At 49.3% G+C, this 27,018-nt stretch overlaps 1 protein-coding gene across 17 annotated transcripts in view; it reads right to left on the bottom strand.

The window, feature by feature from the left end:
- The window catches only part of COBL (cordon-bleu WH2 repeat protein), a 152,968-nt gene that overhangs the window by 60,933 nt on the left and 65,017 nt on the right, over nucleotides 1–27,018 (bottom strand). For 10 of the 17 annotated variants that reach the window (XM_032476275.1, XM_032476277.1, XM_032476272.1 and 7 more), the window contains 6 exons: nucleotides 25,046–25,249; nucleotides 20,376–20,586; nucleotides 17,360–17,588; nucleotides 15,331–15,375; nucleotides 12,304–12,401; nucleotides 10,824–10,895 (listed from right to left, as the gene is read on the bottom strand). In XM_032476275.1, coding sequence (XP_032332166.1) covers nucleotides 10,824–10,895; nucleotides 12,304–12,401; nucleotides 15,331–15,375; nucleotides 17,360–17,588; nucleotides 20,376–20,586; nucleotides 25,046–25,249 — 859 coding nt within the window. The remainder of the gene's footprint in view (nucleotides 1–10,823; nucleotides 10,896–12,303; nucleotides 12,402–15,330; nucleotides 15,376–17,359; nucleotides 17,589–20,375; nucleotides 20,587–25,045; nucleotides 25,250–27,018) is intronic. The other 7 variants (XM_032476267.1, XM_032476270.1, XM_032476273.1 and 4 more) reach the window with 3 other exon arrangements.

Genomic DNA, 27,018 nt, shown 5'->3' with positions numbered 1-27,018 from the left:
CCAGGTTCTGCTGAATACGAATGTTAGTGCAAAAAGAACATTAGAGAAATAACCCTTTAATTCCCAGTTAAAACCGAAACGGTGCCCACCCCCCGGCCTGCTCTGTCCCCTATCCCCCTCCCCAGCACTGGTGGTCCTGGTATATCTCACGCTGCGGCCAGGGCAGTGGGGTGTCAGCCCGCAGACGGCGGGGACACTGCCTGGATTCCGTTCCTGGCTTTGTCACCGATAAGCTGCGTGACCTTGGGCAAGTTCCTTCACCCCTCTCTGCCTCCGTTTACCGCCTGTCAAACTGAGGTAAGTAACAGCTCTGATGTCACTGGGGCCATCCTGAGAACTCAGCGGGTTCCTGCAAACGGAAGAGCTCAGGGAGCTCCAGGCACAAAGCAAGCACCCCACTCATTCTTATGGCTATTGTGGATTCATTTATTTTTTCTCTCCCCCATTAAAATGTCAGCCCCAAGTGGACAGTGATCAGTCCCCGTTGACACCGTGTCCCAGCTCCCGACAGCTCCTGGTGCCTGGAGGTCCCGTGGGGCCACACCTGCAGGAGCAAGTAGGTGGTGGGGCAGCTCTGCTGTCCCATTTCACGTCAGCAACTTGCAAGGAAGATTTCACAGTGGGTTCATCGTGTTTGAAATAAAGATGTAAAGGAAACTCACGGTATTCAAGGACAGCCCCGTAAAACCTGTGCTCAGCCTCCCGTCCTGTTCTGCCAATCACATATCCTTCAGTATCCCAAGATGTTTGCAACTCAGATTCCCTTGCACATAAATGCTAAAGTCAGCGGAAAACCCAGTCCCTCATGGTTTCTTTGGATGCCCGTTCGTGCTTCCTTGTGAGACCCCGCCCGTGCAGTGCCCGGCTCATCCAAGAAAGGGTCCTCCCACGGAACAGGTCGGAGATGGGCAAGAAGTAGCCAGATGCCCAGAACACTCGGCCAAGCCGACCCCGGCTCCCACAGAAAAATGGAAAGGACTAAAGGTCGTTATTCCTCACAGTCCTTGAGTTGTGCAGATCCCGGGCTCCTTGCTAAGCAAATCAGCCAATGCGAAATGAACCCGGTTAAACGCGTTCCTCTGCTTGACAGCCACCTGCCCAGCAATGGTGAGCAGGCCGGAAGACCAGAGAACTTGCATTTACTGCACGATGCGGGGTGCAGATGATAAATTAAGCCAACCAGGCAGAGCAGAGCAGGGGCCTGGCTGATGCAAGTCTGGAGGTGCATCACTGGACGCCTGTCTGCCTCAAACACCCCCACATTCAAGGGGCCACAAACTCGTGATGGAGAACCCTGGCCACCGATGTCTGCAGTGTGCCTGGCCCCAGCCAGCGTCCCCAGAACACGTGCATTTCACATCCCTGATCCTAACCGCTTTTCTCCCCTCCACCGTGTAGACGCAGACCTTCCCACCCCTCCCGTCCTTCGTCCTCACAACTACGTGTGCCTGACGGAGCCCTGAGCACCGCCACGGACTCCCCTCGGGCCTATGAATGCCCCGAGCATTTTCCCCAGCTCTGTGCGGACAGCCCCTTAAATGCACTGCACGGCTCAACCATTTCATATCTCTTTCGGGTTCCGAAATCTGTGGTCCTCTTGCCTCTCCAGCATTCTGACAGCTTAGACCGTCACGTCTTCCTTGAGGTGCGGGGGCTGCCCCAGCTCCCACCAGGCACGCACAGACAGGGACATCCTCATCTTTAAAACGGGGGACATAGTCCGTTTACCTCAAAGGCACAGAAAGGGTTTCCTTCTTGCCTGGTAAGTATTTTTGGTGAGAATGATGTCACCACGGGCATATGGAGATAGTCTTAGGCAGCGGGAAGCCGGGAGCCCCGAGCCGCCCCCATCCTGGTCCCCCTGGCAAGTCCTGGCTTCTGTTATCCGGACTTCCCACGCTCCATCATCCGTGTCTCTGGAACATAACTGAATTTTGACACAATACGTTTTTTTTTTTTTTTTAGCCAGAACTGGTCTATACAGTGTGGAAATATTTCTCCTCCCCACCCCACCCTCCACACCCCCAGGCAGGCCAGTGTCAGGGTCCCCCGGCCCCTCTCCTAGATCCCAAAACACAAGAGTGTTTCTCAACCTTCAACCCACGGGCACCCACAACCTTCTGGCTGCCCAGAGAATATCTGCGGTCTGAGCCCTGTTTCCTCATCTCCCCACTCCTGGAATGTGTACACAAGATGCAGAAAAAAAAAATCCACAGAATCATTTGGGTGGAAACCCCGTTAAAGCTCAGCCACCGTTTGAGATGCTGGTTCACGGCCACATAAAACAAAAGGGCAAACCGAGAGTGCAGTGCATGTAGCCTGGGGTCAAGGCCGCCGGCCAGCGCCCTCCCGTTCCGGTTTTGGCATTTCTCCGGCTATAAAGCGGCCACGTTCCATGAGGCACAGACCACAGCTTGCCCGCAGGAGGGGTCTGGGTTCCTGTTTCTGTCCAAACTGGTCAATAACATTTTTTTTTTTAAATATCAAGTCCTTTTCTGGTAGGGGCGTGAGTCATGCCTTCTTACAAAGTTTGGAGACGAAATCCGCAGATTTTTGCTTCTCATGGTCACACCAGATTTTCTCAGGAGTTTTTCTCCCGTGAGTGAAGCCCAGGAAATCCTTCAGAAAAAGCAGTGGCCCATGAAGATTAAAGGGGAAAAGCCAAGAGGTCGTGGGACTTAAGACTGCGGGGTGCACCCCCCGGCACCCCCAGACAGGGTGCCGTCCGCCGGAGGGCCAGTCACATGGGAACCAGTGCCAGTGCGACACTCGGTGTGTCCACCACCGCTGAGCGCCCATGAATTTATTACTCACTATAAAACAATAATTTGATGCCAGTCCCATGCACACGGCTGGCAACAGAGGACCACAAAAGAGAATAAACACGCCAGGATCTGAGCGTCAGGAAATGAGAGCAACTGCGTCCGTGACGCCTGGATTTTTCCCATAATTTCAAATTTAAAAAATACACCACTGATGGTTTCTGTCTCAAAGGGATTCCTTATCTCAGCGAGTCCTCTTCTCCGTCTCTGCGGTCGTCACCGCAGCCGTGGGACGTGCGTGCTGGCCGGGACGACAGTTCTGTACACGTTCCCGCGGCCCCGAGCATCTCTGGGGGAGCCGTGCAGACCTGAGCGCGGGTCCTCGGCAGCCCCCTGCGCTCCCGGGGGCAGGTGCGTGGCGGTCCCAGCCCATCGGGAACGTGACTGCAGGCGGGGGACACTGCTGTGATGGCCCAGGGCCCCGTATCACCCTGGGGAAGGCTCTGGGGGGCTGGGTGTCCCCAGGAATGGCTCTGGAAGGATTTCATGTAACTTTCTCTCTTTTTCTTCCTTCCTTCCTTCCTTCCTTCCTCTTTCTTCCTTCCTTCCTTCCTTTCTTCTTTCTTTCTTTTCTTTTCTCTCTTTCTGTTTCTTCCTCCCTTCCTCCCTTCCTTCCCTCGCTGTGGCTTTTATCATATCGTGCTACAGCCGTCCCACACCCACTTTGCAGAGAGTTTCTATTACAAACAGATCTTGGATTTAGCCTATTCTGCGTCTATGACCATGACCATGACTTTTATCCTTCCAGGTGGGTCACGTGGTGAATCCCACTGATCGATCTGCAGATGCTAAACCATCCTGTGCCCCTGGAGCGAATCCGACTTGATCACAGCGCACAACCCTTTTCAATGCACTTGACTGGCTAGCATTCTGCTGAGGATTTCTGCATCCGGGTCCATCAGGGACACTGACCTGTAAATGTCCTTCCTCAGGGGTGTCCTTGTCCTGAATTTGGTATCAGGGTAACGCTGGCCTCAGAAGATGGGTCTGGAAGAGTCCCTTCCTCTTCTATTTTTTGGAAGAGTGTTAGAAGGACTGGTACTAACCCTTCTTTGAATGTTTGATGCACGTCCCCAGTGAAGCCGTGTCTGCTCCTGGGTTTTTGCCTGTTGGAGCCCCTACCGTTTTAAATAGAAGCCCTAAGTAGGAAGCCTGAGGGTGGGGGGGCTGTTTGCTGGGTCTAACAAGGAGAAGGCCAGTTGGTTACGCCCCACGCTGGGACGGACCGCCCCTTTATGGGGGTGCCCACGGCCAGCCTTCCAGACCCCCTTGCGCCCATGTTCAGCTCCGAAGCGACGCCATAGCTTTATTCTGGGATGAAACACGCTGAACGCAGACTCAGTCCCCCTCGGCTCAGCGGACTTCTGGGTCCTGCCCGACTCCCAACACCCGGAGTTTGACTTGCAAGCATCACCGACAGCAGGGACACGCACGTGGAGCCCGCGTCTCCTCCTCCTGGCCACGGCACCCTCACCTCCTGTCTCGGTTTCTCAAGAATGAAGTGAACATCCTGTCCCTGTCCTGTGCACATCTAACTCGTTCCTGTAGAGCACAGCATCCTCACGACGGCAGAGTCTCCGCTCCGTGAGACGCGGACCCCGCACAGCCGCCGAGAGCAGAGGGGAGCTCCACGCCTCCGTGGACCTTCCCGGGCAGGAGCAACGGGCCCCACGCGGTACGGAGGGGCTTTGAGAGCCGCAGGTGACAGGCACGTCGAGCTAACACGTGTCACAGGTCCAGCGGAGCGGCCCGTGTCCCCGCCTCCTGTACAGCATCACTTACGAAAACCATCAGCATCGCAGGCAGGACCGTGAAGCGTCTCCCGCCGGCCGCAGTGGTGCCCTCTGACGCTGGCCCCCATCATAGGACTGGGTGGGCACTATTAGACAGAAATCCCAGGATGCTAGAGAAAATGAATCGGCGACAAACCAGAGGGGGAATGGCACGACATATGTATTCTTATAGCTCGACCAAGACACTCTGATCAAATACCCACCTATGTCTGGAGTTACAGCATTTTTTTTTTCAAGCCAAGGAGGCAAAAACATTCCTTTCTTACCTTTAAATTTTTTGGGTGTTTTCTCCCTTTAAAAAACAAAAAAATCTCCTCGGAATGTCTAAACAGTAGTGACACCCAAGTTTATCGAATGATTGCAGCCTGAAGTTCAGCGCGAACATTTCTGAAACGGGGAATTTCTGAAAGCTGAGCTCAAGCGTCTCCTCCGGAAGGGGACGCCAGGCTGGCCCGGGTCACCCAGTGGGGAACGTCGCAGGGTGAGTACCGGGCTGTACTGGAGGCTGTCGCTCTGAAGAGCTACGCCGATGATGTAATGACGGACCCACAGTGTATCGTCTGGGCGACCAACACTCCTCGGCGGGCAAACACGGGCACCCACCGCGCACCGGGGCCGGGCGCCTCGGTTCCCAGCGCGGAGCATCCCCGGGGCGCTCCCTGGAGAGGGCCAATCACAGGCAGGGGAGGTCGGACAGGGATCTGCGGGTGGGACCCAAGCATCCTCCTCCTTTGCTCCCCGCACTGCCCCCCACATTCTGTCCTTCCTCGTCCATTTGTTCTCAACATTTACATCTTAGTCTATGAACCAAGATTCAGACGCTAGAAAACAAATCATTACGCACCCTTCCAGGACATAATGAGAACATCGTGCACCGGTTATGGACACACAACCGTTTACAGAGCAGCATTTGGTTTGAACTCAGCACAGGCACCTTCTTTCCATCTGGAACCTGTGGCCTCCACCCCGGCCTCTGCCTTCAGACACCCAGGAGGTCAGTCTGGATCCCTGAGGTCACTGGGCCCACATCTGCCACCCAGGGGGCTGAGCACAGTGTTTCCCTGCCCTTAGTGGGGACGACAGAGGTCGCACGTGGGTCCCAGCCTTACCGACCATCTCCCTGGACAGAACACCAGCCCTTTTGTACTTGGGGAGGGGGCTCCAGCTTTCCATCTGGGCTGAGATTCTGGAAAAGTCTGTCCGGAATCCCGGAGGAGGTTCCCAGGATGGGAGGAGGAGGGGAGGGAGTGCCTGGGGGACCGTCTTAGGCCGAGTGTGGTGAGGCCACGGCCCCAGCGAGCAGGGATGTGCCCAGCCAGGACCCCCTTCGGAGACCCTCACTCCGCTTGCTAAGCCAGAGAGGCGGCCAGAGGGGAGGCCGCGGGCGATGCGGGAGGTGGGGAGGCCGGGAGGCCTCGGGAGTGGTGCGCTTCTGCACGTGCTCTGAAGGCGGCCGACAGGATCTGAGCGGGACCACAGATGGAGTGCGGGGAGCCGAGGAGGCCAAGGGGACCCCGAGCTGGGGCTGAGTCACCGTGATGACAGGGCTGCATTTCCCGAGACGGGGAAGGGCGTGGAGGGATGTGGTGGGGGTGGGGGTGGAGGTCTGTTTCTCTCTGCTGCCCGGTTTCAAAAGCATCTTAAACGCCACTCACTCCACCGACCCGCGTGCAGGCAAGCGGGGTCCTACTGTCCTGTGCTGGTGCATCAAAAAGCAGCCGATGGTCACAAAGGCCATGCAGACATTAGGAAAAAAAACATTCTCCCCTTTTAAAGGAAATTATGAAAATCAGTACTCTGAAAGGGACTTTTTTTTTCTTTTTCTTTTTTTTTTAACCACTTATGGCTACAAACGTTAAATTCTCAGCCAAGCGGTTAAAAATTTACGGTCCTCCTTTTTTTTTAAAAAATATATTTATTTTTATTTTATTTACTTTTTTGAAGGGGGAAGGTAATTAGGTTTATTTATTCTTCTAATGGAGGTACTAGAAATTGAACGCAGGACCTCAAGCATGCTAAGCATGCGCTCTACCAGTTGAGCTATGCCCTCCCCCCTCCTTTTCCCTTTGAGAACCAACTCTTCCAGCCAACTTTTCAGATTCTAGTTATATTGTTCTGTTCCCATTCGAAGAATCCAATGTTTTGGGGGAAAAAAAATCATTGAAGCTTTAGTAACAAAACCTGCCTCTCATAGTTTCCAGATTCGCATTAGACAGCATGTGATAGGAAACCTTGAAAAAAATTACTTTTAATGAGCAAACAGGTATGCAAAGAACGCAGGGTCATTTTTCTAAATTGCATTTTAGGGTCTGTCCCCTTTCCAGTCTTTGATACAAGTTTCACATGCAAGACACTGGATTAGGAATGAGAAACTGACTGGCTATGGTAAGTGTGTCATCTGTCGCTGTTGTCACAAGGCTTCAGGAAAGCAATGTGGTCACATTTATTGTCCTGAAAGCCCCTGAACCGTCTCAGACCCTCTGATTCCCGAACACCTTTGCAAGTCTCTTCTAGAAGGAAAACCCTCCAAATGAAAATGGGCTTCGGTTGCAAAGATGGTCCCCACATTATTTATGATCCCAGAGAAAAGAAACCACAGGAACAGGACAGAGGGAGGCACCGACGTCCACGCCCTGCGCCTGGTGGCCGTTCAATGTCCCGTAACCCCCGTGGGAGCCCTGGGGGTGATGCTTACAAACCCACCTCCATGGGGTGGTACCCGCTCAGGTCAGAATCCAGTTTCAAGGAAGCAGACACAAAAGCCACACTTTTCCGTCTTCACGGACCATCACACCACCTTTTACAAAACGATGGAGGGACCGTGCTGGAGCAGAACAAGTTGCCACTGACACGATGCTAAATGGAAAAGGCACAGGAAACGCTCAGGAGAACACAAAGGAGCAAGAACTCCATGGTGGGCTGCGGGCACGCCACGTGGCTCTCCCACTCCACCTGGAAAACGCCCCACCCTGCGTATTTACAATGTATTTTGTAATTCTGACTATGACACGTGTGGAAGGTACAAGCGACGTTTTGAAAATCTCTCTCCCAAACTGACTTGTGAGCAATGTCAGTTCCAGATCACAAACGTCGCTCAGCCCTTGGCATGTGTTTTTCCTGCTCTCAATTTGGGGGTGTTTCAGAGATGGCGAATTTTAGCTTTTCCGGGCCAGGACGGTGGCATTTCAGCCGGACGGGCAGTGCTTGTGGAAATACTGACCCCTTGTGGCGGGATGGACTTGACACACATTTCTGGGGCACGGGCTCTTTATAATAATGCACTGGGGACAGGGGACAATGGGCCACGGCAGGGTGCATACAAGTGCGGGCTCTCGGGTTGTAAGCATGGGACTCGGGGCACGAAATCATGGACTCTGCTTTACAACTTAGTTTTAAATAACTTTTTCTAAAAGTGTCACAGTACTCATGGGCATCCTTCTAAACTTCTGGGCTCCTTAATCGCTGGACCCCAATACCGCAGCCCCTATCCGGGCCAGGTGACTCTGTGGGGACACGTCAGCTTGGACCCCAGAGAATATTGCAGCTTTGGACAGAGACTCGCTTCCAAACACAGTGAACACCTTCTTCTATTTGAAAGAAGCAAACATGAGGTGATGGGGTACTTCCAGGACTGCCTTAATGGGGGGGGGAATGGCCCTAATTTCTTAGCTAATTAGTTAATTAATTAGTCAATTAATTAGTCAATTAGCCAAGCAATTAGTTAGTTAATTAATTTTAATGGTGATACTGGAGATGGAACCCAAGACCTCGTGCGTGCTAAGCACGTGCTCCACCACTGAGCTACACCCTCCCCTCTAGACAATTAAAAAAAAAAATTGAAGCAACGATTTTTTTTCAAATCATTCACCATTTTACCTTTACGCTAACAAGCAACATGATGGTATCCAATACGGCTGACACATACATTTTAGACTGGTCCAATTTATAGCATTTAAATGAAGGCAAAAAACATTCAGCCCCTTACAGTGCATGCTACAATCGGCCCAAAGTCAGACTGAGAACAGAAGCAGGATTAGAACTCGGGTCCCTTTGCTTCCTGCTTCACAGCATTATTTTCCACGCCAGCCAACGGCACGGGATGTGTGTGTGTGTGTGTGTTTGTGTGGCATTTGTGGGCGCTGGATTGCAAACGGGCTCGGATGCCTTGTTCCATCAATGCACACAGTTCATCCTGCTGTGTACGTGACGCAGGCAAAGATCAGTTGGTGGGGACAGAGACCTGAGGGCCACTCCCACCACCCACCGGGATGGGGTCCCCTCCATGTGTCTCGGGGTCTGGATGTGTGCTTATGAGAAGGGACAGTTTCCTGGAAAATGCAGACTTCCCGGAAAACTGCTTGACATGATTTTTGAGGTGACTGTTTTCACCATGACTCAAGGATCCTTCGATTAAGAAAACGAGGACATAGCCAGGGAGGGTGTAGCTCAAGGCGTAGAGTGCGTGCTTAGCATGCATGAGGTCCTGGGTCCAATCCCCAGCACCTGCTCTAAAGGTAAATCAATGAATAAAGCTAAGTACCTTCCCAGCACCAAAAATAAAATAAAGGAAAAGAAAAAGAAAATGAAGACTTATCTTGGAATAGAGTGAATGTCAGTTTACATAAAAGTAATCTATCCAGGAAAGATCTGATTACTGTGGCCATTTATATTAGGAGCAGTTTTTAAAAATACAGATCTATTCTCTTCAGACTCTTCAAATTATGGATATAAGGAACCGGTTGCATTTTCTCAAGGAAAAATAAAAAATAATGCCCAGAGAGTTTCTAATGAAGCTCTGATCCAATTTACTCACCATCTCGGGAAGCTTCTAAAGGGGTGAGTGGAGCCCTATGACGGCTCAGCCTTACAAGGATGCTGCTGGGTGGGTGGCGCTGTGCCCATTACACAGATGAGGAAAGTGGAGACACAGAGGTCCCCTGTGCCGTGTGGGACTGAAAGCTCGGCTCTCCGCCGCGAGGGCAGACTGCCTTCACTTAGCCAGACGTCAGCGGCTTGGGGGAAACTTACAAAAACAGGAGAAGTGCTCTTAAGAAGCGTTACATCACCAACACGCTTGACAGACGAGAGGTAATAGCGAACGTGAATAAGACGTAGTGGACATAAAGAAATAGAAACACGAACAGACAACGCCTCGGGAAACAGAAATCGACATCAACAGATCTGATCAGCCACATGGCTTCTGGAAGTGGGGACTGTGCATCAGGAAGGCTGTGCTCATGTCCCGTCCAGAGGGAATGCTAATTCAAAAAGATACACACACCCCGATGTTCATAGCAGCACTATTTAGAATAGCCAAGACATGGAAACAGCCTAAATGTCCATGGACAAATGTATTTATACAATGGAATACTACTCAGCCATGAAAAAGGACGAAATCATGCCACTTGCAGCTACATGGATGGACCTGGAGATGGTCATTCTAAGTGAAGTCAGCCAGAAAGAGAAAGACAAATATTTACTTACTAAAAAAATGGGACAAATGAGCTTATTTAGAGTGACAGAATAGAACACAAACTTGTGGTTACCAGAGTGGGAAAGAGTGGGACAGAGGGATAAACTGGGAGTTGGGGATTCACAGATACGAACTGCTACATATAAAACAGAATAAACAACAAGGTCCTACTGTACAGCACAGGGAACTCTATTCAATACCTCGTAATAGCCTATAACGAAAAATAATCTGAAAAGTATGTATGTATGACTGAATCACTATGCCGTACACCAGAAATTAACACAACACTGTAAACCGACTATACTTCAATAAAAATGAATGAATGAATGAATGAACGAATGAATAAATAAAATACTCTTTCAATAGATAGTTGCAGAATTTAAGAAACACATGTGAGGCTCCAACACCATCCACTGCTCCTGAGAATGCAGCGGGGGCAGCTCCAGATTAACTGCCCCCCGTTGACCCTAACAAAGGACCCTCCTGATTATGCTGCCTGGGGGGGTGGCGGGGAGAAGGAGAAATTAAAATATTCCACATCCTTCCAAAATAACATGGGGAAGTGGAAAAGAAGCCACATGAAGCTCTGTGCATCTATCTGGACTGGAAAAAAAAAAAAAAACCCAAGAAACCAAAACCAACTACACCGATGGATAATTTTGTTCTCTGGAAGATCGTGCGAAGCTGGGAGAAGCTGCCGGGTTAGCGGAAGCCCCTGCAGATGTTAGTACTCACATTGGAGCCCCTTCTCAGCGTGGACTTGGCCTCCTCATCGCTGTCCTCCCCTGGCTGCCCGATCTGCGGGGCCTGGAACACAAGCACGTGCTCTGCGTCACCTCCAGGTGACTGCAGGTTCCCACAGACCATCCTCGGCAACTGCTAACGCAAAGCCCACCAGCCCGCCCCGCCCCCCGCAAGGCTGCGGCATCTGCACAAACAGCGGTGGCCCCCCGGCCATGTCCCTCAGCCCCTCACCGGTGCTCACGGACCTGAAAACCCCAATTTTAAATTCATGACTTGTGAGTATGAGTTTTCGTCCTCTCTTTTGCCCCCAAAGCATCACTGTTGCTTAGAAGCAAGATGGACCCAGAAGTGGGACTGAGCGGGTGAGTCAGCTCAGCAAAACGATCAATGAAGTAGGTTTTCTACGTTTTAAGGATTTGAGAATTTCTGTTTTAAATTCCGTTGATCACTGATTGGGTGTACATGGAAATAACTCACTAAATATCTCACTCTCTATCCGTAAAAGGTGATCAGTAATGACACATTACTGTCCTTGCTTAAAAGAAGGCTTTTCTTGATCGTGAGGGGACCTCCAGCCAGGGGTCACTAGGAAAACACAGCTCCGGGGCCCCAACCTGACCTCCCACATGACAACCTTTGGGGCCATGACCCACGAATCTAATTGTTAAATCCGGTCTTAAGGTGACTCGAATGTACTTCCCAGAACTACTGTGTTAGGAGAATAAATAATGTCAAAATGACACAAAATTATCACATTTTAAAAAAACATTAAGATACCAAACTTTGAAAGCAAAGAAAGACTCACAGACATAGAAAACTAACTTACGGTTAAGAGGGAAAAGGGTGATGGGGGGAGGATAAATTAGGAGTTTAAGATTAACAGATAAACACTACTGTATATAAAAGAGAGGAAACAACAAAGACGTACAGCGAAGCTCAAAGAACTATCCTCAGGACTTTGTAATAACATAACGGAAAAGAATTTGAAAAAGAATATATATGTATGTTTGTGTAACCGAGTCACATTGCTGTATGCCTGAAACGAACACATTTTAAGTCAAATGTGCTTCCATTTAAAAAATGTGAAAAAAAAAAAAAAAAAACGAAACACCCAAAGAAAAAATATTTGCGTTCATCTACTTCAGCCAAAATGACAATCCTTTTAAAGTATATCCTCTACAGAGATTTTATACACACATATCCGTTTTTTTTTTTCCTTTAAGGATATAAGACTCACTTGAGTTTTAAATGTCACGATACTTCTCCATTCTTAATATTCTGCTTCCCTGAGACATTTGTAGTCTATCTGGCACCAGGGAATTTTAGAAATTGTTCAGAAAATACTCCTTTTTCCCTGAAGGAATTAATATTCCTAAGCATCGCCAGAAAAATGCCAAGATCGGCCGAGGACACACATCTCAAGAAACCATCTTTACATCGCGGAGAAACAAACGAGTGTTTGATCAATTACCTTACTGCTGCTTCTTTTATTAACTTTGAAAAATCCCAGAATTTTTTTCTTCTCTTTATCTGTCTCATCGCTGCCAAAGGATGATTTTCTAAAGGTTTCTAGGGGAAAAAAAAAAAAAAAAAGGAAAGAAAAAAGAATGAAGTTACTTTTTGGCACAGGAAACAAGAGATTACACGCTTCCCTTCAAAAATCTCGACAAACGAATCCTCCATGCTCAAACTTGATTCTGGTGCTGAGAAGACACGAAAACCATCAGCGAGTTCTTTCAAAGCATTTCGAGCCACCTCAAAGCCTCCGACTGGGTTGATGACATCGCTGAAGGGTTTCGCAACCTTTAGTGACGGTGGTGGCATTTCTTTCAGGCTGTGGTTGCAGCCCGCACGGAAACAAAAAAACCAACCAGTACATCAAAACGTTCCTGGGCTGTCCTGTCCACCAGAAAAATAAAGTGACTGTGTGTGTCATTTTACCTTCTCTTAACAGCTGTGTCAAAAAGAACCAGAGGAGGAGAGGTTAAGGGCGCCAAGGTGCGGGCATACTGCTTCTCCACTCCAAGCCTCAGTTTGCCCATCTGCAGATTGGGGCTGAACCACATCCCAGTGCCACGCCGGCTACTGCTGACCTGCTTCCCTGATTTCCAGACTCTCCCCCAAGGTGCACGGCTTCGGCCAGAGGAGAAAGGATGCAGGGGTTTCTGAAGGCCTGAAAGATGAACTTCCCCACATCCCCGCCGTCTGCTGGTGAACTCACCGCCCCGCCGATCCACTGGGGGGAAGACGTGGACTGGGACGTCACAAACGCTGCCATCAAAATGCCAACCCCCACTGAGGGACCCATCAATGAACTTCTCATCTGCTACCCTAGGATCTCACATTCCAGCGAAAGAAGGCAGACCTGGAAGTCGGTGTGCCTGGGACTCACACTAACACAATGCTGGCCCCCCAGCCAAGCGGAAACCAAGCACATGTATTTCTTCATTCCGTCCGTGGCAGAAGCTCCGGTTTTGGTGATGAGGGCCAGGGCTCTGGCTCCTGCATGGGGGCTCCAGTCGAGCCAATTAGCAGCCCCCACATCACACAGCACCCAAGCCGGCGAGTGGACCGGCTTCGGCCCCGAGGCATGCATCCCCGTGCACACCCCTGTGCACGTGGGGTCCCCGGTTAATGGCAGCAAAGCCCCCGTGAGGCTCGCAGGCTGCAGCGCACCACACTGCAGGGCCAAATGGTGCACGCGGACCGCGGTGTGCGGCAACGTGTGCATTCGCTCCCCCGATGCTTCTGGAGTCGCCCGGGAGGTGACACAGGGTTGAAAACGCAGGAGATCACAGTGTCCTGGGAGATGAATGGGGGACAACACCTGATGGGCAGGCAAGCTGTCTCACCGACCACAGACAGGATGTCACCGGATCAGAACTCGAGCCCCTTTCTTCTCTCTCTGAAGAGGGGCCGTGGCTGGCCACCGCCCCCAGGACGGAGGCCGTGGGCCGGCCCTGGCACGGGGCTGGCCCGACAGGCTGCCTGCAGCCTGGGCCCCAAGCAGACGGCCTAACCTTAGACGTGAGGCGTTGGCGACTCTGGCCTGATGGGACCGTCCTGCGAGGTCTCTGCGACCGGCAGGCACTGCGGAGGGATGGCCGAGGGAGCGGAGCAAGGACATGTGGTTTTCCTGGCAGTGCCCATCAGCCAAGCCTCCCTCGGGGGGGCCCGGCTGGTGCGCAGCCAGGTTGGAAAAGATACACAGTTATGGTCGAGAACCCACACTTCCACACGTCTGGCCGCTTGAGTGTGGAATTTATTGTGTTTTGATTGACTTTCATTTACTAAAACTTCAATATTAAAAAAACAGTGCAGGGGAGCTGGTGCTTCACCCTTAAAGCAAATACTGTTTTGAATCCTGAAAACGATTTAGGAAATGAGACGGATGCTGCTGAGGGGTGCGGGGAGGTGGAGGGAGATGCCGGCGTCCTGAAGGACCCGCTCGTGCAAACGGTCCATTTTTCCAGATGAGGGAAGGGAACGCGCCACTGGGGACCAGAACACGGTCACCAAGCTTGTAAACGCACGCGGAGAGCCGGGCCTGCCTCGTGGAGAAACTGCACGTTGCAAAGCGCTGGTCCCCCACCACGGGGCCACGTGTCCACGGGGCCACGTGTCCACGGGGCAGGCAAAAGAATAATCTTTACCGCTCTCTGATCCACCTCCTCCACTGTCCTCAGCCTGGCAACGTCCCCAGATCAGAGCAGTCAGAACTGCTAAAGCCTTCACAATTGAGCTTTCTGCTCAAAACAGCTTGCTTCTTTGAAGGGAGTCTGTGTATCGGTAACTGTACAATGGAGAGGGCCCCCGGCCACAGCACCGTCACGACACCCGGACCGTGACTCTGAACCAAGGCCTGAGCTTTTTGGCATTAAATTTTTTTTCTAGAAATAAAATCTATTATTAGACCCTTCAACAAACATGGACAGAAAGTTCTGTAAAATACTAATGCTCATTAGGATTTTAATGAAACCCTTGGAGAGTGTATGTGTGTGTGTTTATAGTCTGAAAGGTTTATATAAATCCCAATATGTGTGTGTGTGTGTCTGTGGAAATGCGTGCATGCATATACATACGTGTACGTGTATCGGGATTTGCAACACGTACATGTATCAAATTTACAAGAAATAAATGCAAAATCTGGACTCATCATTTATGATGGAAAAGGTTAGATGCACAACCCACACGGACCTTGAGGACAGGTGAGCACAGGTGAGGAGGAAAGGATGCTTTTGTGCGCACAACCTCTGCTCTGCCCTGAAGTTCTCGGTGTGCAACAGAATGACAGCCACCACAGCCCCCTGCGTCCCTTATCAGTCCGAACCACACAGCAAATCCTCACACAAGGGCCATTCTGCTCGCAGCCAGCCAGGGAGGCAGGAAACCAAACCGCAACCTCGCTTCAGCCTGCGCACCCCCTCCGGTCACCCCGTGCACCGTCCCAGCCCCGAGCCATGCAGGGAGCAGCCTGGCGGGGCGGCGCGGGGCTCACCTCGACAGCTCAGGGCGGGCTCCGACTGAGTTTTGGTCAGAAGAACTGGAAAGGCAGGCAAGGAGAGAGTGAAGGCTGTCTTCACCATCTGCAGCAGCACCAAAGCCCCGACCCCCGTGCCTCTCGCAGGAGAAGGCCCCGCACAGAGCAGGCTGGCACCCCTGGTCTTCATGCCCTGCAATCCCGCAGCTGCCCGGGCTGCTAAGTGCCACCCTGGAAGCAGGTGGCAGCGAAGTCTCCCGCTTTATTAAGCTGCCACCAACAGGAATTCCAGAGGAGGGCGGGCCTCTGCCTACAACCCTCACATCCTCTCCTCTCAAACGTTTGACCGTCAGGAGGATGGGATGGAGGCGTTTGGCAGGGATGTGAATCAAATATTTCACAGCTGGTTTCGGTCCAGCGTGGTCCAGATGGAAGGAGTGTCCACCACGAGCACTTGTGTTTGCCTCTTCATTTTCTGGGGGGCGTTGCTGGGGTCCCAGGGGGAGGATCCCTGGGAGGGTGGCCAAGGCGGTGAAGTGGGGGGCTCAGGGGCTGGGGTGGGGGCGGCTATCTTCCCAAGTGCAGCGAGGGGTCCTGCCCGGCGTGGGATGAGAACAGAGAGCCCTCGGCCAGGGTGGCTGCTCCATCTCAGAGCATCACTCGTGTTCCAAAAGGCCACCGGCTTGCTGGGGCCAGCCCTTAGCAGAGAGCCCGCTTTTACACCTGTCAAGATGCATCCTGATTTGCACATAACAGAAAACATTTGTTTGCAGAAGAATTTTTCTTCCACATGCTTAAATGTGGGGTGATTTCTCTTTGTTTTGCCTTCCTTTTCTCTCTCTCTGTTTTTTTTTTTTTTTTTTTTTGGCCAAATGAAAGCTCTGTTTCCAAAGAATTCCAGAAACCAACTTTAAACAGGATGGACAGAACCAGACAGTCACGCCCACTACATCCAGATCCTGAGAGCAATCTTGTTGTGAGTTTTAAAAATATACTGGATAAAACACAAGACGCATGACTCTGAAGTGTCAGAACACTTTTTCCTTTTTGAAGGAATAAATAGTCAACGTTCTAATACATGACGGAGCTGAAACCCTTTCTTAAACGTAGAATGAGCCCTGAGGTCCAAACCCTCCAGGAGATTTGAAAGAAGGTGGAGGAGGGTCTCCTATAATCATCGATTTCACAATAAATTGGGTAATAACAAAATAGATTTTTTTTTAATTGGGAAATTTTTTAAAACTGTAGAAAGCCCTGAAAACTTGAATATGTATATATTTTAAAAGCCAACCTGGTCAGTATTTGTGGAATAAATAAAAAACCAAGAGCTCTTAAGTGGGCTCATTCAAATAGACACTTCTGTGAAGTCCACTTTAATGAAGAATTCTAAGGTCAAGGAATATTAATTTTTTTTTTTTTTTTGTCTGACAGTGTTTAAATAGTCAGCCCTTCCGTCAGTCAGGAAAATCTGCTCACACAAGATGTCAGTCTTCCCACCAACCCCGGCCTCAAGCTGTCACTCTGGCAGCGGCCCTACCTGGGGCCTCGGGTGGGTACCAGATTCGCCGGAGTAGTAAGATGTCCCTGGCCTGGGTGGAGAGGGAGCATGGTGATTTATCTGCAGGGGCTGAATTGCAGTTGGGGTGGTTTCAGGGAGGAGTGAAATGCATTTGTGCCGTCTCTTCTGATGACGAGCAACGGCTGAGACTTGGGAATATTAAACGGCAGTTAAAAAGGAGATCCAGGAGAACATGGTTCACGCGTGGTTTCCAAGAAGTTCTTTTGGAGCGGCAGCCCCGGCATTCCTCTGACCTTTCCCCACTTTTACGCATCTCCTGGAAGCTCACAGGGGACAAGAGGTAGCGGGCACACTCAGGACTGTGGGGAGGAGGTATGACCACAGTGTATGTATTTTATTTTCCGCCCACTCCGGCTCCGATTTGGACCACCTTTGAGCTGCCCGCAGGCGCGCGTCCCCACCGTGCGCGCGCGTGCGGAGAGCGAGCGTCCCAGCCGCGCGCGGGGTGGGTGGGGGCCCCCGACTCACCTCTCTTGTTGTCCCACGCGTACAGCTCCTTTATCCCCAGCTCGCTCAGGGACTTGGAGAGCTCCAGCTCGTCGCCGGTCACGTCGTCCCGGAGGAGCACCACGTGCTCCGGGCTGACGCCGCACTTGGCGCAGATGAGCGGCAGGATGGCGGCCAGCGGCACCACGGGGCTCACGCGCACCACCGCCTTCTGCGTCCGCAGGTAGTTCACCACCAGGCGCACCGTCTTCTGCAAGACACCCGGGCCGCGCGTCAGCGCCTCCGGGCGCCGGGCCTGCGCCTGCGCCTGCGCCTGCGCCTGCGCGGGGCCTGCGCGGCCGGGCTTCGGGCGGCCCGGGGCGCGCTCCCAGGATTCAGTGGGGTGGGGGTGGCGCACACAGGGGGGAACAGCGCTGCCGGGAACAGCGCATCTCCCCGGGAACCGTCTCCTCGCTAGCGAACAAACGGCCGGCAGGGGGCGCTCTCAGCTTCCAGCCTCTGCGGTCCGAGGGCTGCAACGGACTTGAACACAGGACTTACCGCATGTTCTCAAAGAACACGGTCTGGAACTACTGTGCAAATCCAATTTAACTATTTAACTGTTGCGCAAATCCAATTTAACTACTTAACTATTGTGCAAATCCAATTTAACTATTTACCTGTTGTGCAAATCCAATTTAACTACTTAACTGTTGTGAAAATCCAATTTAACTATTTAACTGTTGTGCAAATCCAATTTCACTACTTAACTATTGTGAAAATCCAATTTTAAAAAACATAAAACTTCATAAAACAAGAAATCTCATTTTTGTCTAAGAAGCCAAAGTACACACACCTATTAACATCTATATGAATATATTTAACAAAAAGAAAATTAAAATAAAAAATTTAAACACATTACATATACACTATATTATATAAAATATATGTAAATTTATTTAAAGTTAATTATATATTAAATAGTAACTAATTAAAATTGATACACATAAATTATGAAAGTAATGTAATATGTAGTAAACATATTTGAATATTTTAAATATAATATAATTTAATATATATTTTAAATATATATTTAGTATTTATATATTAATATCTATATAAACATATATATAAGTTAAAATTTTAAATTTAAACATATTAGATATACACTATATTATATAAAATATATGTACATTTATTTAAATTTAATTATATATTACATAAATAATAACTAATTAAAATTGATACACATATAATTATGAAAGTAATGTAATATATAGTAAACATATATTTGAATATTTTAAATGTAATATAATATAATTTGATATATAGTTTAAAAATATATTTTGTTTATACATTAATACCTATATAAATATATTCAATACATTTAATTAAAATAAAAAATTAAACATATTAAATATATACTATATTATGTTAAATATTTGTAAATATATATTTAAATTTAATCCTATATTAAATAATAATTAAAATTAATAAATCTGTATTAAATATATTAAATTATAAAAGTAATGTAATATGTAGTAAAGATATATTTGAATATTTTAAATAAAATTAAATATATATTTAAAATATATATTTAATGCTTATATATTAATACCTATATAAATATATAGTGTATACATGCTTGTGTATACACATATGCACATATATACACTACGCACATATATATTAAACTAGAAAAACATAACATACTTTAGACATATGAATATGATAGACATATAATAATAGATACATTAATCAGAAAGGAAAACGATTTTACTAAAGCTGACTCTAAATGTCCACAGATAAAATGGCCCAGAAAAAAACATAATATCCTGAAGTTTCAGGCCCTCAACTTTGGTTTCTGCTGACCACCCACACTGTTCTCAGGTCCTGCTGAGTGAACACAGAAAACGTACTGAGTAAAAAGCCTGACCCCGGGGCTGGAGCTCCTGCTTCCGTCCAGTCTGAGGGCCATGTCTGACGAATTTTAGGAGGAAAGATGGAACCCGCAACCCTTTCCCATGCTTCTCAAACCAAAGTTATGAATCATAACCCTGGACTGCCCCATCCTGGGAGGTGCACTTAGGGATCAGGAAGGCAAGAAAAGTCACAGAATATAAAGAAAAGGTTTCATTTCCCTGATTTTGCTTGAAGAATTATGGAAAACTCAAAGTATAGATTGTGCCAATTAAATGTTACTAACTATCCAAAACTGGAAGCCATGCATTGTTGGCCAAATTCCCATTTTTAAAAGCAGAATGTACTAGATGGTCCAAGAATCTAAATAAATGAAATAGCCCTGCGTTTAATCGGAGACCAAAGATCTATAGCAAAGCCGTTTTATAAAAAACTCACTGAGCCGCCGGAATTGATTGTAATTGTTACTCAAAAGCCTGAAGGAAGTGTATGCATGAAGCATTCTCCCACTGCAGTGAGAAAGGATTTCGGACATCAGGTTTTGAAAAGGGAAGCCCCCTTTGGTTTCCTCTCTCTAGGAACACACTCCAATCTTCCCCACATCCCAAATGCCGCCAGGTACGGGAAGGCCTCCAGGATTAGTCCAATAGGGCAGACGTTGGCCACTGTGCTTTTTCACATTCAAGTTAAGTAAAGTGAAAAGCTCCGCTGTTTTGATCCCACGAACTGCATTTCACGTGTCATCAGCGGGGACCGCCTGGCAGGCTGCAGAATTATGGACCGTTTCCATCTGTGCAGAAAGCTCTGGCTTTCTAGTTCCCCTTTTCTTTGGTGTCTAAAGCAGCAGTGCACTGCCACCAACATTATTAAGTGCTGTAAAGTTCAGGTCTCCTAAAATAAACTCAAGTTCTTGTATTTATTTTATATATATTTTATAGTTATATAAAGTCTATATATTTATTGTAAACTCAGTGCTAATTTAGACTAGTGTGAGAGTGGAGACCTCAAGCACAGAAGTCTGTGCGTGTCACTCAGGCAGGAGCGGCTCCACCCGCCCCCTTCTCAGCACCTTCACCGCCCTCGGCCTCAGGTAACCGCACGCACCCTTAGGTGACAAAGGGTCCCCGGTGCTACTGACCTCGGGCACCTTAGATGGGCCAGCCTTCACCTTTGCTTCGGGAACTTTTTCTTTCAGAAACACAGTGTGCACATTCAGGGTCCCAACTAAAGTATTTGGCTTAAAACTCAAAGGCTGCTGGTTTTCCGAAGAGCGGATCTCCAGGGCATGGGTGGATGGGTTCAGATGGTTCTGAAGGCAGAGCTCAACCAGTAAATCCATCATTGCATGGCTGGAAGAAAGACACAAAGCACGGTCACTGGAAATGTTTGCACCCTCCGTTCTGCTAGCCCCGTGGGGCTGGAACAAACCAAGCCGTGGACGAATGAGCAAATCCTTTGTGCTGACAGCCCTCATTAATTCCTCATGCATGACTGTGCGCCAATACCTCTGCGTTTTCAACGCGAATTAAAACCACCACTGAAAGAGGAGCCCAAATCATAATTGCTGGGAAAACGGTGAGATTTCCAGTTAAAGCCACGGCCGTGCTGACTTGAGTCCTGAAACTTGAGTCAGCACAAGTGACATTACGGGGACGAGGCACTGCAATTCCAATTATTCATAAACAAGAGTGCGCCTTAGACGCTGAAATTGTACGTTGAAGATGACAGCTTGCTTTTTCAAAAGTTCAAAAGTATGCTTGTTAAAGACGAAACAAAAAAAAATTAAGATTAAGACATGCATCTTATTTGAATGTCAAGCATGTTTGTAAGGTTCTCCCATCAGAGATTTAAGGGGGCAGTCACAATTCAGACTGTCCCAAAGAAGGGAAAAACGTCACCTCTGTCATTTCCGTTTGCCTGGCAGGATATTTTTATATGTAAAGCTGACCTCTCTTTTTCTACAGATTTCCTGAGCAGTGGAGAATAAACGTTTCATGAAAGCATAGGTCCTTTCTCTGGGGCTCTCGGACAGACACCGAGGCCTAACGCAGACTGACCTGGGCTGCGTTGAAGAGGCGGGGGGGCGGGGTACACAGCCACGTCCAGACGTGCGGACGTGGGTCCCAGAGCCGTGGGTCCTGCAGGGCCTCCCAGTTAAATGGTTCTTCCCCCAGCCCACTGGGAACGTGGTCTGATTTACTATGTCCCATTGCCTGCTTTTCTGGACCGTTTTCTCATAAAATTTCCAGGGTCTCTCCCTGTCTGTAATCCCAGGTTCAAGTTCAATGGCGGAGTTAAAAACAGTCATAAAGTCGATTGATTACCCAAAACGACATTAGCAGGGGAGGGTGGCGAGGTAACGAGGCAGATCTTTGGAGCTTCTCCCCCACGGCTCCTGAATACATCCCTTTTCTTGCAAACTGTTAATCTCTGTTCCCCGAATTAATGTTAAGTGTTACGATGAAATTTTCTGACATTTGTTGTGGTTTCTGTTTTCAAATTTAAAATGTGCGTAGGATTTCTCTCCTTCCTTCTTTTAAAAAATATGACTTCCCAATGTGCAGATTTCAAAAGAAACCTTTTGCGTGAGTCGACAGTTTTCAAGAAGAAAAAAAAAACTGGTTTTCTTTCCTATGTGGCTCTTTTTTTTAAAAGTAAAGCAAAGAATATATTGGAAAATGTAAAGTTAAGATGCTAACAAAATGGATCTGGTGAAAGGATCCAGTTCTTTATAAACGCAACCCAGAAACTGACACGACATTTATATATATAAATGCAATCAGATAGAAAGATCTTGGACACATACACGAAACTTACACACATACACATGCAATGAAATTAATACACTTCAAAAAAACATATATATAAAAATGCAATCAGATAGCAAAATCTTGGACACACACATGAAACTTACACACACATATATGCAACGAAATTAATGAGTAGAAAATTATAGGAGAAAAATAGGTGGTGCTTATGCTTAATTGTAGAATAAAAACATAGATAATTTCATAAAAGCATTTTTAGTTTATATGAAATATAAAATATTGTGATGGGTCCGAGAATATCAAAAATTGGTTTTTTTTTTTTTTTGAAATCCCGGCAGAGAACTGGACACCCCAATGGGCAGCTTGAACCAACACTCTGCTCCCCAAATGCAGAGGGGACGGTGGGGAGGGTGGCATTGCAGTGAGCAGGCTGTTTGGGGACCACAGCCCTGGGACACGGACGTCAGAGGCTGATGAATGAAACGCTTCTCAGTGGAGGGCACCTCTGAACCACAGAGCTGGCCCCATCCCAGGGCTTCTGACTCGCTCGGCCTCGTCTGAGAATCCGCATTTCTCACAAGTCTCTCTTGGCGTGGGGACACACGGAAGACTAAACTCAAGAGCCGAGCGTTGGGTACCCAGGCGATGGGTACCCGGGCTGAATTGCCCCCTCAGTGCCCGGTGGGCAGAGCACCTTCAGGCAGCTATGTCCAGACACTTAATTTGCGTGCACGGTCAGATCTCACACCGGTCGACTGGGCCCGGTTTCTTGTGCGGGACCGAGGCCGGCAGGTGGCCCCGAGCCCCGGGTAAGGCGGACTCTGGTGTGATCGGGTCAGAGCAAGTGGATTCTGGCTGGTTCCCATCAGCCACACAGAAGCAAGATGTGGTCCGATGTGAGCGGGGCCCTCCCAGGGGTGGTCTGTGGGCCGGGGGCCGGGCGCACAGCCCACTGCTGCGCTATTAAAGAGTGGGACACAGAAATCCAATGCGCAAAGCAGGGGGCCGCTGGGTCCCAGGGAACCGTGCCGACCAGCCGCTGGGGAGGCCCACCGTCTGCTCCCGGCCTCACTGCACCCCGCAGGCGTATTTACTGCTCGGAAAGGAGCGAAGTCATTGAACACATCACCCCTACAGATTAATCTCTACCTTTTGTCGCGGCTGCAGCGCAAAAGGGCACAGTGATACCTTCTACTTTGTAAGGAAAAAAAAAAAACAACCTTAAGACTATCAGTGGAGGCATCTATTCAGTTTGAAAACATTTTGCAAAATGCCATCTTTAGTTTTGAAGCAGGCATCTTCTCTCCCATCACGGGTTTGTAAAAGCAGACCTGCGTGCTCCTTAGGACGCGACCCGTAAGTCCGTTTTCTTGAAATTGGTGTAACAAGGCTGACAGCACTGATGGTTTCACAGAGGTCCGCCTGAGCGACAAACCCGTCATCAAATTCGTGCAGTTTTTATCCGTTCAATAAAGTGCTTTTTTTTTTCAGTGTAATAGAAATTGGGCCCCAAACTTAAGAATGGTAAGTAATACATTCACTGATAAAGGGTCATGCGTCCGTTAGAGGAATTTGTAAAACTCGGATGGTGTGGCCTCTGTCTCAAGTTCAAGTAGGAAAAAGTGTTCGGGAAAACAGAGAAACACGCTCTAGAAACCGGAATGGCTCTGGTGGGAAGCCTGCCCCCGGCACTGGCCACCAGGCTGGCGTCTCCGGGCTGCGGCCAGGAGGGCCCCCCACGGAGGAGGGACACCGCTTTGGAAAGCTGTCCAGCGTCCCTTAAGACGGTTGAGGATGTCATAACCCACGGCTCGGCTGCCCCCACCCCAGGTAAGTATCAAGGCCTGGAGGAACATTCTTCAGATTTTTGTTCCCACAGCCCACAAAGCAGTTTTTCAAAATGCAGGCACCCTTTGGCCCAGTAAGTTGTCACCTGGAATTTTCATTGTCCGGTTGACAGCAGTTCCAAAGGCTGTAATTTCAGGGAAAAAACAGAACACTGGGACTTGGACATCATTCTTCTTTGATGGATCCATTCAGATAAAAACACCCAGAGTGATGGAATTTCCACCACGACCCGTTTTTAAAATTCTCCAGCCACCTGCTTTTGTAAGATTTACATATTTTATATCCTTTCTTGTCTTTCTTTGTTTTCCTAGAGATCCTAGTCCCACTCACACCTGCCTCAGAATCATACACAAATATTTTTATGCTGGAATGTTTTTCTAATCCATCACACTACCGTATTCTCTACAATAAAATGTATAAACATTTACGTTTCATTGTTTGTTTGCTGTGACTTTGTTGCAAACGTTTTTGCTGTAGATTGAGTTCGTGACAACGGTCGTACAAAACTGATCAGTGTCATTACGATGTGTTTTGATAGACGTCAAACAGAAAATGAGACGTTCTATCGGCAATAAAACTCAATACTCGGATGGGATTATGACCCACGCATCTACCGAACCCTTTACAGCAGACGCAGGGGGAGAGGGGAGTCGGCTCGTGTCCTCGGCCACGGCCGCATTCACAGGCAGATCTGATCTAAATAAGAGTTCGGGTGTGAATCGAGGTGTCTGGAAATTGACCGCCTTTAATTTTATTCTTTAATCTAAATCATCGTGTTCAGTTGGAAAACTGCTTACTGATGGCACTCACGCCCCTCACCCCCCGCCCCGGGTCAGCCTGCAGGTGGACATCAGAAGGTCACCCTGGAGGCAGTCCCCTGACTGAGGAATTTCAGCAGCAAGGACACCAGCACGGGCGCTGGCGGGTCACCTACTTGGAGTTGCATGTGGGCCTGAGACCCCCGCTTCTTTCTGAGCCCATCTGTCACGGGAGAGAGGCGGGCAGTCCCAAGGATGAGGGTGAACCATGGGGGGGGGACGTTTCAGGTTGTCACCCAGGCCCTGATGTCCACCCTGAGGCCCCGGTCCGGTGGGACACTGGAGGATGCTCCCTGCTCAGGTCTCCATGGACTTGCAAACTGGACCACATCGCATCGCCCCCTACCCTCCCTGCTGAGGTCCCGGACCCTTACCTCCCGTTGACCACAGTTTCCTTCTCCAGCCCGCTGGGCAGAACCACGGTGATGTCCACCACCCTGCGCCCCAGGTCCTCCCGCATGTTGAGCACTTTCTGCTGAGGCCCGGGGGACACGTCGCGGGAAGGTTTCCATCCACCGTGCACGTCCGGGGCGGCGGGCTTTCCGGGAGGCGGGGGGGCTCGAGCCTTCATCTTCCTCCTTGGGGGGTGACAACACGGAGGGACTGAGTAGAGGGACCATTTCCCGGCCCGAAGGATGTAAATCACCTGTCGGTATCCGATCTCCTTCTAAACCCTTCTCCTCCTCCTTACAGGCATTCATCGCTCCTTCCGAGTCACGTGGACTTTTAAAAATCAACACATGGGCACTCTTGGACACCGAGAGAAAACGGGTCACTGAGAAACGGTTCTGAAAGTTCAGTGTTCCTGGAAAGGAGCAGACTAAGGTGTGTTCACCACCTGGGAGTGGGTTGGGGAGCAGAATGACGCGTGGCCCCTTCCCTCTGAACCATGCAGTGGGTTACAGGTCCCAGGCCACCAAGGGGTCTGAAGCCACTGCCCCAGCGCTGGACCCAAGACCAGCCGAGGGTCTGGACTCACGGGGCCGTGACACTGAGGATGTGCTGGGACACCGAGAGAAAACGGATCACTAAGAAACAGGGAGAAACGGTTCTGAAAGTTCAGTGTCCTGGAAAGAAGCAGATTAAGGTGTGTTCACCACCTGGGAGTGGGTGGGGGAGCAGAATGCCGCGTGGCCCCTTCCCTCAATATATTCTGCAGCTGAGAAGACGGTGTCAGCGAGCTCCCAGCTGCCCCAGAGGCATACGGTTCAGGGTTCCGGGGCGGGGATGGACAGCCAGGGTGCCTGACTCCCGGGGGCCCCCTCTCCCACCCGCCCCGCCCGCCTCCAGCCGGACAGACATGCGACGGGAACCCATGCAATGCGCACGGGGTCTGCTGGCCCAAAGCATCAGACCATCAGAATCCCAACGAAATAACCCCACAAGGATGCACGGTGGGCGGGTCAAAGACTGGCTCAGTGTAACGTAATTGGGAAGGCTAACAAGTTCAAGGTCATCTAACCGCAGGTCAGGAGGAGAATTTCCATAAATCATGGTACCAAAACAATGTCCCACCAGTGCTGGTTCAAGTGTCCTTTGAAAGTATCTAATCTGATGTTTCAAAATGCTCAACACAGGTATTTGAGCAAAACAAACTTCAAGATATTATCTCTTTCAAGAAACACCATTTATAAGAGAAGCCTGTATTATATACAGCAATGGACCGCAGAACAGTCTGGAAAACAAAGCAAAGAATTACCAGCGATGACCTCTGGGTGACGGGGACCACGACGTTTGCTATTTTTACTTCTACGCACTCCCAAGTTGTTCCTGTAGTATCACCTCTCTGTGTATTACGTGCAAAATGAAAAGAGATCGTTTCAAATGGAAAAAAAAATAGGAAGTGGGGTTCAGAGGAGGCTTCAAGCCATCACTGCTCATGTCACTGGTTAATGCAAGACTTGGGAGTGACATCTGGGTCACATCCCCCACCACGAGCGTAGTCCATCTTTGCACACCCCGATTGCATGGCCATAAAGCTGCTCCCTATGGTCTGAGCCCGGGCTGCGAGCCCCCAGGCTGCACAGACACCCAGGGAAGTTTCTGTGGGTCCAGCGGTGTGTTCTGTAGTGTGCGTGTGTGTGTGTGTCTACGGGGTGTGCATGTGCGTGCACACATAAGTTAGCCAACGTTGAAAAAACCAGAGCGTTTCACATTAACAAAATTAATTTCTGGTTCTTTTTTGGGGGAAAAAAATCAAATAAAAAGACCTAACAGGGTGCTGAACAGCATCCCAGCAAAACCCAGCTGTGTGCGTCAGCCTGGACCCGAGGGCTCAATGCCATCACTCATCCGTCCCCTGGTGACAGCCGCATCGAGCCAGCAGAACCTGAACGTCCGAGAGCTG

The sequence above is a fragment of the Camelus ferus genome, unplaced genomic scaffold, assembly GCF_009834535.1.
Source record: "Camelus ferus isolate YT-003-E unplaced genomic scaffold, BCGSAC_Cfer_1.0 contig313, whole genome shotgun sequence".
NCBI classification, from domain to species: domain Eukaryota; kingdom Metazoa; phylum Chordata; class Mammalia; order Artiodactyla; family Camelidae; genus Camelus; species Camelus ferus.
This window is presented reverse-complemented; position numbering and strand designations above follow the sequence as displayed.